The sequence below is a fragment of the Ursus arctos genome, unplaced genomic scaffold (assembly GCF_023065955.2).
Source record: "Ursus arctos isolate Adak ecotype North America unplaced genomic scaffold, UrsArc2.0 scaffold_32, whole genome shotgun sequence".
NCBI classification, from domain to species: Eukaryota; Metazoa; Chordata; class Mammalia; order Carnivora; family Ursidae; genus Ursus; species Ursus arctos.
The window spans coordinates 17,517,534-17,533,131 of NW_026623008.1; the positions used below are offsets into that span (position 1 = coordinate 17,517,534).

Below are 15,598 nucleotides of genomic sequence, written 5' to 3' on the forward strand. Positions count from 1 at the left end.
AGGAGGCGGGCAGACAAATGTGCCGTCCTTGGGGCTGCAGTGAGCTTTGCAGTCACAGCTGGCACCCAGTGGCTCTCCTGCCACCAATAACATCTGTGAAGTGGTTGGACACCAGGCTCTGCTCTTGGATCAAATCCCAGCTCTAGCTCTACCACTTCTAAGCTCTGCGGTTTAGTGACTCACTTCATCACTTTGTACCTCAGTTTCCTCAGCTCTAAAACAGGGATCAGCAAAGTGCCTATCTCACGGGGTCGCTGGGAGGATTACGTGAGACAGTGCGTGTGAAGGTGTGGCATGCTGCCTGATACCCAGTGTACCGAGTCCGGGCTGTCTGCCCGCCCCTGTAGTAGCGCTGGAGATGCACCAGCGAGCAGGGCAGACGAGGTCTTTACTCCTGTGGAGTTCACATTCCAAAAGAAGGGGAGACAATGAACAATTAGAAAAATAGCAGAAAGTTGTAAGAGCTTTGCAGAGAACCCCATAAAGTGGTGTGATACAGTAACTGAGTGTTTACTTTAACAAGGGCAGCTGGGAAGGCCTGCTCTGATCTGGTGGCTTTATTAGCAATTACTATTACTATTGACTGTTACTTGTCAGGGCACCCTTGGCTGCCACACACACAGCCTCCAGTGAGAAGCCAACCTCGGACGGTTCTCAAACCCCGGGCCCCTTCTCCATAGGCCTGCCTGCCCTTCAAGAGGGCTCTACAGTGGATGCTGACTTTACCCTGAAAACTTCCATCACATTGGCAGGAGTAGGTGAAACCCCGCCCTTCCCTGGGAGAGAAAGGAGTGGGCCAAGGTGAGGCTCCCGGGAAGACAGAGCAAAGAGATAATTTGCTAAAAGGGAAGAGGGGGTGGGCAGAGAACAGAAAGAGAGAAGGAAAAAAACAGATACCAAGATCTCTGGCTTAGATTTAATTTCAAATTAACCCTAGTGGAAGCTCTACAAGCAGCCCCAGCGCTCTCCTACTTGTGTTTGTGGGTCTCTTGGGTTTACCAACCTTGTTCTTGACAGAGGCAGCTCACAGCAATTATTCCACGCTTTCTCAGTCTGACAGGTATCTGATTCTCCTGTTCCCGGTGAGGAAGAAAGCACTTACTAGAGGGTGAAATGATCAGCTAGCTAAGGCTTCGGAGGTGGCCAGCTTCAACTTTTCCGTCCCTTCTGTGTTGGCCAGAGGCATGAGGTTTGCTCATGTCTCATTCAGATCTGTATCACGCCAAATAAAAGGCTGCCTCCCACCCTACCCCCGGCCGCCCCCCTGCCATCAACACACACACACACTCCAGATTGTAGACTCCTCCGGGACAGTGACCCTTGTCTTCTTGGCCTCTGTCTCCTCAGAACCCAGAGAAAGGCCCGGCACACAACAGGTGCTCAATACATGTCTACTGAATTGAGCCCACTGACTTCGGCTCAAAGGGACAGCCAGACTTGCAGATGACTGAAGATTCAGATCTGGGCTCCGACACTCACTAGCTTTGCCCTTGGGCAAGTCAATTTACCTCTCCAGCCTCCATTTCCTCACCTGTGAAGCGTGTCGGGAAGGAAAGGGTACAATAATGGCTACCACAGTGGGTTACCGGGAGAATCAAAGAGCTCACCTGAATAACTGTAAAACATTATTCAGAAAGAAGCTATTATTACCTTTAGGGAAAAGCTCTGAAAAAAAGGGAGGACGCTTACACATAAACAACTCTCCCCCTGCCCCGGGGGTGGAGAAGGGGGAGATCTGCTCTCTTCTTTGAGAATCCCCCAGTGGCTGTGAAGTATTTGATGGTAGGCAGAAGAAGGGGCGAGGGAATTGAGGGGGGTGTTCCTGAGTATCCGGGATACTAACTAGAAACAGAAATCGAGATTTCCTTTAGCCAAGTTTCTGTCTCTGTACTTTTCCTCTAGCTATCTTCTCTCCAACATTTTTTTCTGCCCTCCCTCCTCCCTCATCTCCACCTCCCACCCCCTCACCTAGGAAGGAATTGGCCAGCTCCACCCAGCCGGCCCCCTTGGCTCCGCCCCCAACGCGGCAGGCCAAGAGTTAACAGCTGCACCTGTTGAGGCATACCTGCTGTCGCCGGCACCTGTACCCAGAGCCAATCAGCACCAGCGCTGCCGGGAACCTACCTGTCAGCAAAATCCCGACACTCAAACCTCAACATAAATCAAACACTTCCCTGGGCAAGGAATGTCTGTGTCAGGCAAGAATTAGAGACAAGCGGTCGGTCAGTAGAGTCTCCGAGCTGGTGCCCGTCTTCGTCTTTGAGCCTGGGAGCCTGGGAGCAAGAAGATGTCGAATGAACTTGAGTGAGTAAACACTGCTGGATGCCTGGCGCTCTCCGAGCGTGGAGGCTCGATGGGGTTTCCAGAAGGGGGAAGCGCAGGGAGGCCGGCGCCAGGATTCACAGAGCAATTTGTAAGGGTAAATGAATGGGCTGACGATTTCACTTTGGCGTGTTGAGGCAAGCCCTATCTCAAGCTAGAGTTGAATGTTTCCCTGGGAAAATAGTGTTTTTTTTTTCCTCTGTCTGCTGAGCAGTTTCGAGCCAGGTAGGGAAACACAGGACTGAAACTGTGAAGGCTTTCGGCACTACTTTCTGATACTGTGAAGGGACTTGGAAATCAGAGACAGCCCCAATCCCATCTAGGCTTTCTATCTTCTTGCCAAACGGAACTTCTTTGAGGTACTTCTAAGAGCTGTCTTAGGCAGAGAGTTGGGTTTCTCTAAAGGGACTTGTTTGTTGGGTTGGAACAGTCCCAAGTGGGAAGGTTACAGAGTGGTGTTTAAACATATGCCCTCTGTAGTCAGCTTGACCTAAGTTCAAATCCAGACTCTGCTCCTTATGGGGCATGTGATCTTGGACAAGTCACTCAACTTACCAGAGCTTCATTTTCCTCATCTAGAAAATGGGTATAAGAATGCTTTGTTGGAATCTTGAGAGAGTTAAGTGTGATAAAAGCTGTAAAATGCTAGGCACAGAGCCAAAGTCTGAAGGTGCATTAAATAAAATGCGGTTGATTTTTATTCAGAGGCAGTTCTAAGGCTGAAGAAGCTGAGATGTGGTTTTCAGTGAGGTCACCTCTATTGCCTGGCAAGATGCAGGTGCCTTCCTGCCCATATCTGGGATTTAGACTCCCACTGGCTGATGCTTCCTTCACCATGGACCCCCTGCTTCGGGTCCAAACCTCAGAGAAGGCGGGATAGGCTGGGATTCGGGGCTGCTTTAGCATGGGCTCCAGGAGCTGGCAGAATCCAAGCTTCTAAAATACAGACTCTCCTCCTCTTGCCATGCCCAGAGGTGAGTGGGCAGAGACAAGGGTTGAATAATCTTTTTTTCTAGCTACTCAATAGACTGTTTTAAGAACGTGAGACCGGAGGCGGCAGTTGGTGTGTCCTAACTGCAGACAGTGTTCCATGATACCGGCGAGCTCTTGAATTCTCCTAGGTTAGCCAACTACGTTCATAGTACAATCACTGGGCATCAGATTTCTCTTGAACAAATTCCCTGGGGTTGACACTGTGTTGACAACTGGAATAAGAGCAGGGGCAGTGGAAGCAACACGTGGATTCAAGTCCCGGCTCTGCCACTAATGAGCTGAATGACCTTGGGTAAGTCACTTCACCTGAGTCTCAGTTTCCTCACTTGTAGGTTATGGGCCATCGTGGTACCCACCTCATGGAGTTGTTGGGGGATCCGACCACTTTAGAAAAGTGATTAGTTTAAAGCCTGGTAAGGAGCAAGCTCATAATACCCTTGTTACTTCATACAGAAATAACCAGTATTTCTGAACCTCTTGCTTTCTATTTTTTCACAATCTGAAAACAAGACAAAAATCTTACTATGTGTCTTCATCCCACTTCCATCCCCCAGTTAAAACTGCAGAGGCTGCAGACAGAATCTATTCATTGGTGCCCCTCAGGGGGTAAGCGTCCTGAAGCTGGGTTACCCCAACAGAAAGTTTCCTGATTTTCTCCTCCTTAATCATTTGGGTTTTGAAGTCAGATCCGCTGACAGTTGAGGCTTCTCCGTTTGGGGTGGGGTGAGGGGAACCTGTGCCTGCACAGTAATTGCAGCCAGACGCTGAAGCCACCGTTTGAGATTACAATGACAGAGCCTCAGCGCCTGGGGGCTCAGCTACCCTCACTAAGAAGTGGGGGGTGGGAAGATCATGTGTTTGGCTTGCAAGTTTCGAGCTGTTGCTGTTGGTGCTGCTGTGGCCACTGGCTTGGCTGCCCAATTCCCCCCAACAGTGTCGAGCGCAGAGGGCTGGTCCTAGCGTCCATCTTGTCCTCCGACAGAATGACGAAATCTTGTTAGGCCTTGGTGTGGTGGGAAAAGCCGGGCTGGCATGGGGCTAAATTCTGCCACTTAGCAACCGCAGGGTCCTGGTCAATTTGTTTCTCCTCCCTGACCCTCGGTTTCCTCTTCTGTCCAACAGGGTATATGCCCACCTACCTGGCAGGGGAAACAATGCGCTCCCACATGTGGGCCACCCGGCCCCAGGGCTGGAGCTCCTTAACCGTGAGCCCGATCCCTAGGCCTGGGGAGGAAGGTGGCCCTTCGAAGGCCGGGTCCTGGGTTGCATGGCGGCGGCGTCAGAACCCAGCTCGGGGCAGCTGGCGGGTGGAGCACTCCGGCCTTTCATGTGGTCGGGCCCAGCGCCTGCCGGGTGCGTCTGCCAGCCTCCGGGCCAACGCAGCCCGCCTCGGCTGCCCCCGGGCTAGAGCCGCCCGCAAGGTATTCTGGGCGGGGGGCACCGGAAGTCGCTCACTGCCCGTGGCTCTCCTCTCGCGGGAAAACAGCCCGCGCCTGCGCGCTGCCCTCCAGGGTGCTCTCGGGGGTGCAGCGCTGGCATGCCAGGGTCTTAGGCCGGTTGCTATGGGTCTTCGCGGCCCCTCTGGAGCTATAGGTAGAGTGGTGCCCCAGAGCCGACTGTGTGCGAGGTGCACCTGCGCTGGCTCGCTCTGCCTGGGAGGAAATGAGGGGTTAGGAGGTTAAGTGATCAGCACATAGTAGGTCTATGGAGTGGAAGAGAGAGAGAGAGAAGCGAGCGAGGCGCACCGGCATTCCCCTCTGCAGTCTTGCTCAGTCCGCCTACTGGGAGCCCACCCGCCACCTGGAATCTCCCTCCCCAAAGCCTTGGAAAGACAGGGCTGAGTGGGAGGGGGACAAGGGACGTCCCAGTGGGTGACCACAGGCCTCTGTCACTGCTCCATCTGATCTCCAGGAGCGCCAGGCTCCAGACTGCCGGGAGCGCTGAAAGAGTTAACCAGGAACGCCTCCCCGCTGCGGTTTTGTGGTCGAAACCATGATTGCCAGGAGCAAATTTTTGTCGTGCACAAGGTGTGTTATTAAAAGTCGGAGTTACGCTGCTGGTGAATGAAAAGTTAAAAGCCCTCATTAAGCTCCGCCTGTAAAACAGGCGGACTGGGGCTGAGACAACCCTAACGGCGGAGGCTTGGGGTGCAGGACGCTCCTGAGGTTCCTGCTACTGCACTGGCTGGCACAGCGAGGGCCTGGTCAGGTGCCTGGAGCCACAGACAGCTTCAGGGGGTGTCCACACAGAGGAAGGCCAGCCGGAGGAAGGGCCACAGGGCTGAAACACAAATAGTATATACTGGTCGGGCCCTGTTGGTTGAAAAAAAATAACAGCCAAGCATCGATTGAGAGCTGACTCCGCAACAGATTCGGTGTCCAGTACTTGATAAATACATTATCTCCTTTAACCTTCCCAGCGATCCAACAAGGATGGGAGTATAAATTCAGTTTTGCGGAGGAGAGGGGTCTGAGACTTGCCCCAGGCTTGCTCAAGATCTCAAGGAAGAGCTGTGATCTTAACTGGGTCTTAATGGAGGGGAAAAAGGATGATCCACAGCAGTATGTCTGCCTGCCTCCTGTCTGTGCAGATCCTGAAAACAGACGAGGCGATACGCCAAACTGCTAACAGCGGTTATCTCTGAGGGGAGGAATGCAGGTGACTCTAGCTCTGCTTCCAATTTTTCTCTCCGTTTTACATTTTATGTATTGTTTTACATACCTATGTTACTTTTGAAATGGGGAGGGTAAGGAGAGGGAGTCATTATTTTTCAAAGAGAGAATTATTGGTTCACCTAAAAATGGTGTTCTCGAAATGTGGTTCCTGGACAACATCATCATCTTCCCCACCTGGGAACTTGTTAGAAATGCAAATTCTCAGCCTCACCCTAGACCTACTGAATCAGAAATTCTGGGGGTGGGGCTCAGCAATATGTGTTTTAACAGGCCCTCCAGGCGATTCTGATGCATGTTCAAGTTTAAGAACCATTGGCCTAGAAGACCTGGCAGAGGATTGGGAGGTAGGAGGTTCCCAGATCCTCTTCTGACCTGCCACATAGTCCCTGGGTCAGCAGGCCGAGGGTTTAGCTGCGGGCGTCACACTTGTGTTTGAGCCTAGCTCTGCCACATGGACCAGGTGACTTTTGGATGAGCTCCTTAACCTCTCTAGGTGTCAGTTGCTGTGTGTAAATTGGCGCTAACACCCCCCTCCACACACTCACACACCCCTCACAGGGCAAGTATGAGAATGAAAAGGCACAGGGCCTGATGCTTTTATTTATTTATTTATTTATTTATTTATTTATTTATTTATTTTATTTTTATTTTATTTTTAAAGATTTTTTATTTATTTATTTGACAGAGATAGAGACAGCCAGCGAGAGAGGGAACACAAGCAGGGGAAGTGGGAGAGGAAGAAGCAGGCTCATAGCAGAGGAGCCTGATGTGGGGCTCGATCCCAGAACGCTGGGATCACGCCCTGAGCCGAAGGCAGACGCTCAACCGCTGTGCCACCCAGGCGCCCCTTATTTATTTTTTTAAATAAAAGATTTTATTTATTTATTTGAGACAGAGTGAGAGCGAGGTAGGGAGGGGCAGAGAAAGAGGGAGAAGCAGACCCCCTACTGAGCAAGGGGCCTGACATGGGGCTCTATCCCAGGACCCTGAAATCATGACCTGAGCTGAAGGCAGATGCTTAACCCACTGAGCCACCCAGGCGCCAGGGGCCTGATGCTTTTAAATAACAGTTCCTTTCCCTTCTTCCCCTGTCTTCCTTCCCCTCTCAGGAGCTCAGCGTTTGCAAAATGGAGCAAGATAATCCTGGCTGGCTGCCTCTCTCCATTCCTTTCATCTTGTAAAAAGTCAGAGCAACTGACCTAGCGAATGTCCTAAAGGGAAATTATCTCACCAATATTTGGTGTTATTTCCTTGGTGGGTGGAACACCTGGGCTGCAAGAATTGAAAACTCTTGAGGGCAGGGACAGCGTGGTATTTACGTTCATGTCCTAGTACCCAGCACAGGGCGTATTAATAGAGTAACCCTTAGTGAATGTTTGTTGAATGAATCAGTGAGTGAATGAATGAAGGGATGTGGCACCCCGGGTTTACAGGTGGATTTCAATTTCTTTCACATCTCAGTTGAAAGAGAAACAAAACAAAACAAACCCCCCCCCCCCCCCAGGAAAATTGGATAGGAAACCAAAAGAAGAGTATAGCGTAAAGGAGAATTCCCGTAGAGGGCAGAATTTTTCAAAGAGGAGAAAGTGAGTTTCTGGTATAATTAGAAAATGGCACATAATTAATTTACATGCAACTAGAAGCATTGGCTGGGGCCTGACTGCTCTCCCCCTGCTCCCCCGCCCCCAAGCCAGATGATGAATGCTTTGTCCCTCTTATCTGGGAATCTCCAAGCTTCAGGTCTCCTGCTGCTGCTTGGAAAAGATGTCCCATTTACAGGTGGGAGAAGGTGAGGCTGTGAGTTGTCATGCAATTCGCTGGGGGCTACCCTACAAAGTGAGTTTTAGTAATAATAATAATAATAATGGTTCACGTTATTATGTGCTGGCACTCTGCAGATTACCTGCATTATCTCATTGCATTTTCCAACAGTAATACCTCACAAAGCTGTAAAGATGAAGTAAAACAATGACTAGAAATTCGTGGGCCAGCATCTGGTGCTTGGTAAGCCCTCAAGTGCGTAGCAGCTATCCTAAGAATTATGTGAGGTTAGTCCTCCCATCTTTCCCTCTTTTACAGGGAAGAAAGCTGGGGCACAGAGAGGTCGAGTTGCATAAAGTCACACAGCTTGTAAGTAGCAGAGCTGAAACTGGCACCAGGTCTGTGAAGCTCTGGGGTGCACCTGGTAGACGTGAGATCACATGACCTCATTCGAAGTAGAGGCCCTACGAGCCATGCCCTAGAATGGACTCTACCATGTTTCCGTGGAGGCCCCCAAAGAGCCCCCAGCCTGCGACAAGGCACATTTCACAACCTGGACATCCAGAAACCAGATGGGCCACTGGCAAGCACGAGAACCCCGGAGCGCCCCTGTCATGCCTAGGGAACACCTTGCATGGGGCTGACTGAAAAATGATTCTTCCGCGAGCGGCTGTGGCAGGGCCTCCCTGTGGGTAATTAGTGAGTGTGATTGATCGCTGCTGAGGACGCTGGGTGGCTCATGACAGGGTTTGGCAACTTATTGGGTGTATCTGGGTGTCAACACCCAGCCCAGGTGGCCCCTGGAACTCTTCCTCCTCAGGCTGGAGGGAAGTGAGACCCAGCTCACTAGACCTATCCTCTGCCAGGCACCTCCTTTGCTGGGGCTTGAGCTCCCCCCCGCCCCCCCCCCCCCCCGTGAGTTTCCTTCTCCCTTCAGCAACATTGAGTACGCGTCCTTCCTTTTACATCTCTGAATTATTGACGAGCCTTAGAGATAGGGCAGTGATTCAACTTAGTACCAGATAGGAAGCTAAAGGACTCGAATCTCAATCCTGCTCCATGCTGAGTGTCCTTAGGCGAAGTTACACCTTCTCTGAGAAACTAGAGTTTGAAAGTCCCTTCGCACCCTAAATTGAACCCAAAAGTCCTCAACTAATGGCTGAGACACATTTACTTAGTCTCATTGAGAGTTTCAAGTGGCGCTTAGCCAGAAAGCTGTGAGCATCGAGAGTCTAACAGGACTTGGGATGAAACCCACTTTACCACCCTGGGCTTCCTCCATCCTGGTGCCCAGAATGATGCATGGTAGAGTCAGGAGGCCAAGAGTCTGGCTGGGTGTGGAACAGCTGGTACCACACCCCTCCCATGCTGTGGGCCCACCCACAGGAGAGCCCCTGCATGGGCGGTCTGCACAACCCCACACGCTAGAGACAGGGGCCTCGGGAAGGGAGGCTTATCAGCTAGATGCCCGAGCTCCTCTCTCTGGATCTTGTATTCAACTCTCTCCCAAAGGGAGGAGAAGCTGGGCCAGGGAGGCTCTGAGGAGGCAGCCTTGAGAAGATTCTTGACGCTAGAAACCAGAGACCTCTGTTCTAAGCTTGATGTCATGAGATACTAGCTGGTTGGCCTTAGCCAAGCCAGTGGCCCTCTCTGTGGCTCAATTTTTCCTGCTATCACATAGGGGAGAGTCATACGTTCCCTCCCTACTTTACAGGGGCGTTGCAGGATCAGAGGTGATGACAAACGTATGAGAAGCATGTTGAAAAATACAACACGCCATGCAAATGTGAGGGATTATCAAAGCTCTGACTTGAGTTTCCTCCTCAGGGGGCTGGCCTTCCTCAAACGAGGCAACGTATGCAAAAACCCTGGCACACAGTAGGTGGGCAAGCTCTGGGAGCTGTCCTAGGCTTATGCCTTGGATCCTGCGGCCCCTCTCCTCTGGAAGATCTGAGGTCCTCCCTACCTGTCTCCCTGCTCCCTTTCCCCCTGCAGCCCTCTTCTTGACCACACCCAGTCACTCCCCAAAGTTCAGGCAGGTCAGGCTCCTGCTTCCTTTCCTTCATAGCTTTCTTCGCCTATCGGACATGAGCTGTTTGTTTGTTTTTGTGGTCATGTCTGTCTTGCTGCCACTAAAATGTAACCGGTATGACAGCGGGGATGACCTTCTCGTCTTGTTGGCCCAGGACAAGGCCTGGCACATAATAGTTGCTTGACAAATAGTTGTTAAAATGAGGGATGGATGCCACCCCTGTTTATTGGGTTTTTCTTCTCTTTTTTTTTTTTTAAAGATTTTATTTATTTATTTGACAGAGATAGAGACAGCCAGCGAGAGTGGGAACACAAGCTGGGGGAATGGGAGAGGAAGAAGCAGGCTCATAGCGGAGGAGCCTGATGTGGGGCTCGATCCCATAACGCCGGGATCACACCCTGAGCCGAAGGCAGACGCTTAACCGCTGTGCCACCCAGGCGCCCCTCTTCTCTTCTTTTTGGAAACTAGTGGTCAGTGGAAAAGTGACCGGTTGTGGAGTTAGATCCCAGGGGTCTGGCTTGGTAACTCACTTGGCCAGTCGCCTGGAACAGGTCCCCGAACATCTCTGTTGTCTATTTCCTGGTCTGTAAAGTAGAGATAATAACACATGATGTATGTTGGGCGGCCCCGTGAGATAATGAACGTGAAAGTCAAGGCAAGGGGTTATTACACTGTCTCTTTTCTGTTTTTGATATAGAACCGTGTTCATAGACGGGAGGCTTAGGGAGGATGTTAATTTCAGAACCTTGGGCAGAGTCTCCCCTTGACTGTCATTTGGGGCTTCGGAGATGATGGTGGTCATGATGATGCTGATGATGATGGCTATTATTTACTAAGTGATTATTCTCTGGCTGGCTCGAGGCTAAGCCCATTTCCTACGTTAATGCGCTTAATTCTCCTAACAGCCTCTGCGATTAGCCCCTCTCTAAAGTAGCCAGCCCCGGTGACTCCATCCCCTGACTGTGTTTTAATTTTCTTCACAGCACTTATCACTGACTAAAATTAACGCATTTACCTCCTTGTTTATGGTCTGTCTTCCCCAATTAAACTGTAAGTTCCATGGGAGCCGAGCCTTATCTGTCTTGTTCTTGGCTGATTCCCCAGGGCCTAGAAGAGTTCCTGACTGGGCGCAGAGAAGACACTCAATAGACCCATTTAACAGATGAGGACATAGCTAAGTCCTCTTGCCATCCCCTCCCCCCCCCATTCTCCTTCTTCCTTCTGGTAGTTGAGAAGTTCTGCCTTGGACAGGGGCATCAACAGACAGTTTGTGGAGGCCCTTGGCTAGGATCACTTGGTCTCCCCTCCTTGTTCTGGCTCTGTCACCCATAAGTAGGGCTCAGTCCTTGGAACTCTTCACATCTCTCACCCACCAGGCCCTCAGTCCTGAATTCCAGCATTAAGAGAACAGGGTACCAGAAGTTCTTGGATTTCAGGCTTTGGCACACGAGTCAATGCTAATCTTATCCATAGTCAAGACTTTCTGGAAGCCAAATGCTTAACTTTGGAACATGAAGTTGATCGGTAGCATGAGCAGGCATGGGGACCAGGACACTAGGGCTCCCAGCTCCTGGCCAGAAACTTCCAGTCCTCTCGCTTTCTTACTCAGTCTGTCCTGCCTTGCGTGGGTGGAAAATCCCTGCCTCTCTGTCAGTGGACCATTGGTTCAATGTAATCGAGAGGAGGGGAATTTCCAGAATAAGAAAGGCATCCTGAAAGGGGACTAGCATGGAGTAAAAAAACATCTTCGAGTCCAACAGGTCCAGGTTCAAGTTGAGTTTCCACCACCTACCAGCTGAGAGATCTTGAGCGGTAATATTACCTGTGTGAGCCTCAATTTCCCCAAGACCTATCTCTCAGGGCTATGGCCCAGAGGTGATGAGATAGTGCAGAAAAACAGTTGGCATTGTGTCTGCCAATGGTCAACACGGAAGGTCCGACAGCCACTATGTAGCAAGGACTCAGGCTCAGGATCCCAGCAGGATGGATTGGAAACCCTCGGAGGCCAGAAAAGCCTCCCAGATGAACAACAAACACTGACCTTTTCTTCCTCATGGGACCTTGTCATTGTCTACGAAACTTTCATTTTTCAGTAGGGTAAGACCTAACTAATAGCTCATCAAAGCTGATAATGGTCATTCCACCAGAGTCAGCAGACTGGGGCTCTAGGCCCAGATCTGCCATTGACCACGTCCGAAACCACTTCGCAGCCCGTCGGTGTGTGGCTGCAAGCTGGGTCCAGAGCCCACAGTGGCTCTCCTGTATTAGGCATTTGTTACATGGCAGGGTCAGTTCTCATCATTTTTCCTGTGGCGATGCCCTCAATCCTCAGAATCCTACGTGGTGGGTGCTTTTATGAGACTCATTTTACAAACGAGGAACAGTGCTCAGGACTGGGGATCCCAACTGACCTAGAGGGAGGAGGTCTGCCTGGCCTTTCCCGGCTTCTCCCACGACCCGAGTCGGGGAGTTTCCTTTGGCCTGGGCTGGGAGGGGCTGGGCCAGCTACCCTGGGCCTGCTCTGTAAGTTCTTCTAACCCCAGGGCCAGGAGGCAGCGAGGAGGGGCCTCCTCCTCACGTCTCCGTCTTGCTGCCCTTGATTTATTGCAGTAGAAACTCGGGGTGTGCCTCCCTTTCCGCACCCCTAGAGCAGGAAGGTTTCTATCATTTCTCTTTTCCTGTGTGACAGCTCTCTCTGCCTCCCTCCCAGAGCCGATGTCCCGCACCCCGGGACCCAGGGAGATGGGGGGGCACAGGGCCCCCGGTGAAGCCCCTGGCAACAGAGCCGCCCACTGCCTGCCTGGGTGTGGTCTAGCTGCTATTCCCACTCTGTCTGGGAATGGAGGCCTGAGCTGCAGGCCAGCAGGGGGGCACTTCCTTGCCCATCCAGGAGTCTGCCACAGAGCCCGAAATGCCACCCCTTCTTGCATTATGGTGAAACAGTGCGGCTCAGTGGAAAGCACATGGCTTTGGTACTAGACAAGCCTGGGTTTAAATCCTGGTTGTGTCATGGACTAGCTGGGTGATCTTGGGCATTTTCTTACCCTCTCCAAGTCTCAGGCTCCCTCATCTGTAAAGTAAAGCCAGTGATCCTTACCTCTTAGTGTTCTTATAAGGAGCAGAGCTTAGGGATGGAAAGCATTCATACATATTCTGGTAAACGGCAGCTGGCATCGTTCCTGTGTCCCTAACATGAGAGAGTCTAGAAGGCTCCCTTAGGAAGGGGGGGCATCGGGCCATGAAGTGCCCGCTTCATCACCGGGGTTCTCTTGTCCCAGTCTAGCCGCTCCCGTCTTCTCAGCTTCACACACTCTCCTTCACACACTCTGCTCTAAAATGAACACACTGGAACTTTCCCACCTCTGTGCCTCTGCTGGCCATCAAGAGCGTGTTTTACACCAGTGATTCTCAAAGGGTGGTCCCCAGACTACCAGCATCAGCATTACTGGGAAACTTGTTACAAATGCCAATTCCAGCTACCCCAGACTTACTGAATCAGAAACGCCAAGGGTGGAGCCCAGAAATCCGTGTTCTCAAGCCTTCCAGGTCATTCTGATGCAGCTCAAGTTTGAGAACGCTATCCTGTATCACAGCATCATCCTGCTGGAGCTTGATCGCCCTCGGGGCCACTCACCAGGAGCGTGAGCGAGTCCCTTAACTTCTCCGAGCTTCAGCTTCCTTGTCTGTAAAAGGCGGACAAGCCTAGTACCTGCCTTACTTGGTCGTTGTGAGAATTCAGTGAGAGAATTCATGGAAAATGCTTGGCTCAGTATCTAATACACGGCCGATGCTCAATGAAGATTAGATATTACTTTTAATAATGACATCATCATTATTCTGTGTTACATCCCTATCCTGATGGCCCCCCTTCACATTTCTGCCTGATATAATCCCCAGTACTGAGTGCCCCCAACTAAAACGTCTTCTTCCTCCGAAAAGCCTCTCATGATCTCTTGCCTTGGAGCCTGTGTCGCTTGTCTCTTGGGCCGCCTGCTTTGTATGTGTCTGAGTTCTCAGCACAGGCCTGGTTCTGCCTGGTCCATGTGCCCTTCAGCATTCCCCCCCCGCCCAAGTTCCTGGCATCTGGACATCTGCCTGGCCCTCCATAGTCCATGCTGGTCTGAAATGCCAGTTCCCAAGACCAGGCTCTGCCCACAGGCTTCCTCGCCACACTCCCTACCTTAAAACGATGGCCAGCCTTCTGTGTCTTTCACGGTCTGGAGCGGAACTTCTTGTGCTGCCTTATCTGGAAATTTTGTTCCTTGCAGCTTGTCATGTGTGCTAAATCCCCTGGAATAAGTATCTACGTGGAAGCATTTTATTGAACCCTCTGCGAAGCTTTGCAAGGTTCAGAATAGGGTCTTGGTGTCGTAGATGAGGGGACCGAGGGCCCAGGTCGACAGCCTCTACATGACAACGTTTGGTGTAGACCAAAATCATACTTGAGTTCGGGTGTGTTCTACTGCCCCAAGCTGCCCAAAGGGAGGCAGAAGAAGTGGTTTCAAGTTTTCAAGACTGGTAACTCTGAATTCCTGGGCATTGGCCTGAGGCTGACCATACATGGACCTTCCCCTGGGACAGCCTAAATCTGACCTTCCCTGCTTGCCTTCCAGTTTCAGGTCTGTGCGACTGCTTAAGAATGACCCGGTCAACTTCCAGAAGTTCCCCTACACGAGTGAGGACGAGGCCTGGAAGACGTACCTGGAAAACCCGTTGATGGCCGCCACAAAGGCCATGATGAGGGTCAATGGTGACGATGACAGTGTTGCAGCCCTGAGCTTCCTCTACGACTACTACATGGTACGTTTGCCCCCGCTGGGCCTGTCCCCCTCTGACGGAACGCACGCCTGTGCTCTCAGGCCTCATGGCCGCCGGCAGCCCACCCCTGGCCCCACAGCCATTGTATTTTCTCTCCCCTGGTTCTTCCCACACACTGTTCCCTCTGCCTGAGCCCCTCTCCTTTCCCCTGGGTAAACCCTCCTCTCAGCTCCGGGTCTCAGCTTCAATGGGGTCTCACCCCATTCCTTCGCTGAGAAGGGGAAAATCTGTCTTGGGTTTCCCATTCTGTGCCTCCGGGTACCCTCAGCAGCTACTATCATTATCCTCGCCTCTGTCTTTAGAAACTTGCTGGCCATGCATTTATGTCTTCATCCCCCCCACGACTGAGCTCTTGGAGGGCAGGAACCATGCGGTGACCATTACTCAGTCCTCCCCCATACTGCTTGCCACATACTCAGCACCCAGTGCGTACTGATGGAATGGATCGATGCGTCGGCCACACACAGCCGCTCCCAGCAGCACCCCCAGCCTGCCATCTTCTTTCTGGCCCTGTCCCTTAGGTCATCCCAGTTACTCCGTCATCGCCACCCACCTTTCCCAACCCCCCCACCTAGAACGTACCTTCTGCTCTTGATCCTTTCCTTTTCTTCCCAAGGCCGCTTTCTCTTGGAGGCTGTGCTGTCGTATCATCTGTCGCTCTCCGGAGTGTCTGACTATCCTTCCTACCCTTGCTGGAATGTAACACCTCCTGCCAGAAGGTCCTTATGGTTCTCTAATTGTTTCCAGGGCCTTGGCCTTGACGCTGGGAGACCGTCAGCGCCTGAGAACAGGAATTAAGCCCTCCCCATCTGACCAGTGGGCAATCACAGACACGTAATACAGCGCCAGAGGCCTCCCTTCCCTTGCCTGTTGCTCATGAATTCCAGCCTGTGTTCTCGCCGGGGTACAGAAGGCTGAAGAATCTTTCTCAAGCCAGTACTCCAAGCAGCCCCTACCTTTCTGTCTGAATTGTCACACCATCGCAAACTTTCCTGGT

At 51.7% G+C, this 15,598-nt stretch overlaps 1 protein-coding gene across 2 annotated transcripts in view; it reads left to right on the top strand.

Moving 5' to 3' along the window:
• The window catches only part of GRHL3 (grainyhead like transcription factor 3), a 43,736-nt gene that overhangs the window by 6,808 nt on the left and 21,330 nt on the right, over positions 1-15,598 (top strand). The window contains exons 1-2 of one of the 2 annotated variants that reach the window (XM_044390615.3): positions 2,042-2,304; positions 14,397-14,583. In XM_044390615.3, the coding sequence (XP_044246550.2) occupies positions 2,288-2,304; positions 14,397-14,583 (204 nt within the window). In that variant the 5' untranslated portion in view covers positions 2,042-2,287. Of the gene's footprint in view, positions 1-2,041; positions 2,305-14,396; positions 14,584-15,598 lie in introns of those variants that run through there. The other variant, XM_057305441.1, reaches the window with a different exon arrangement.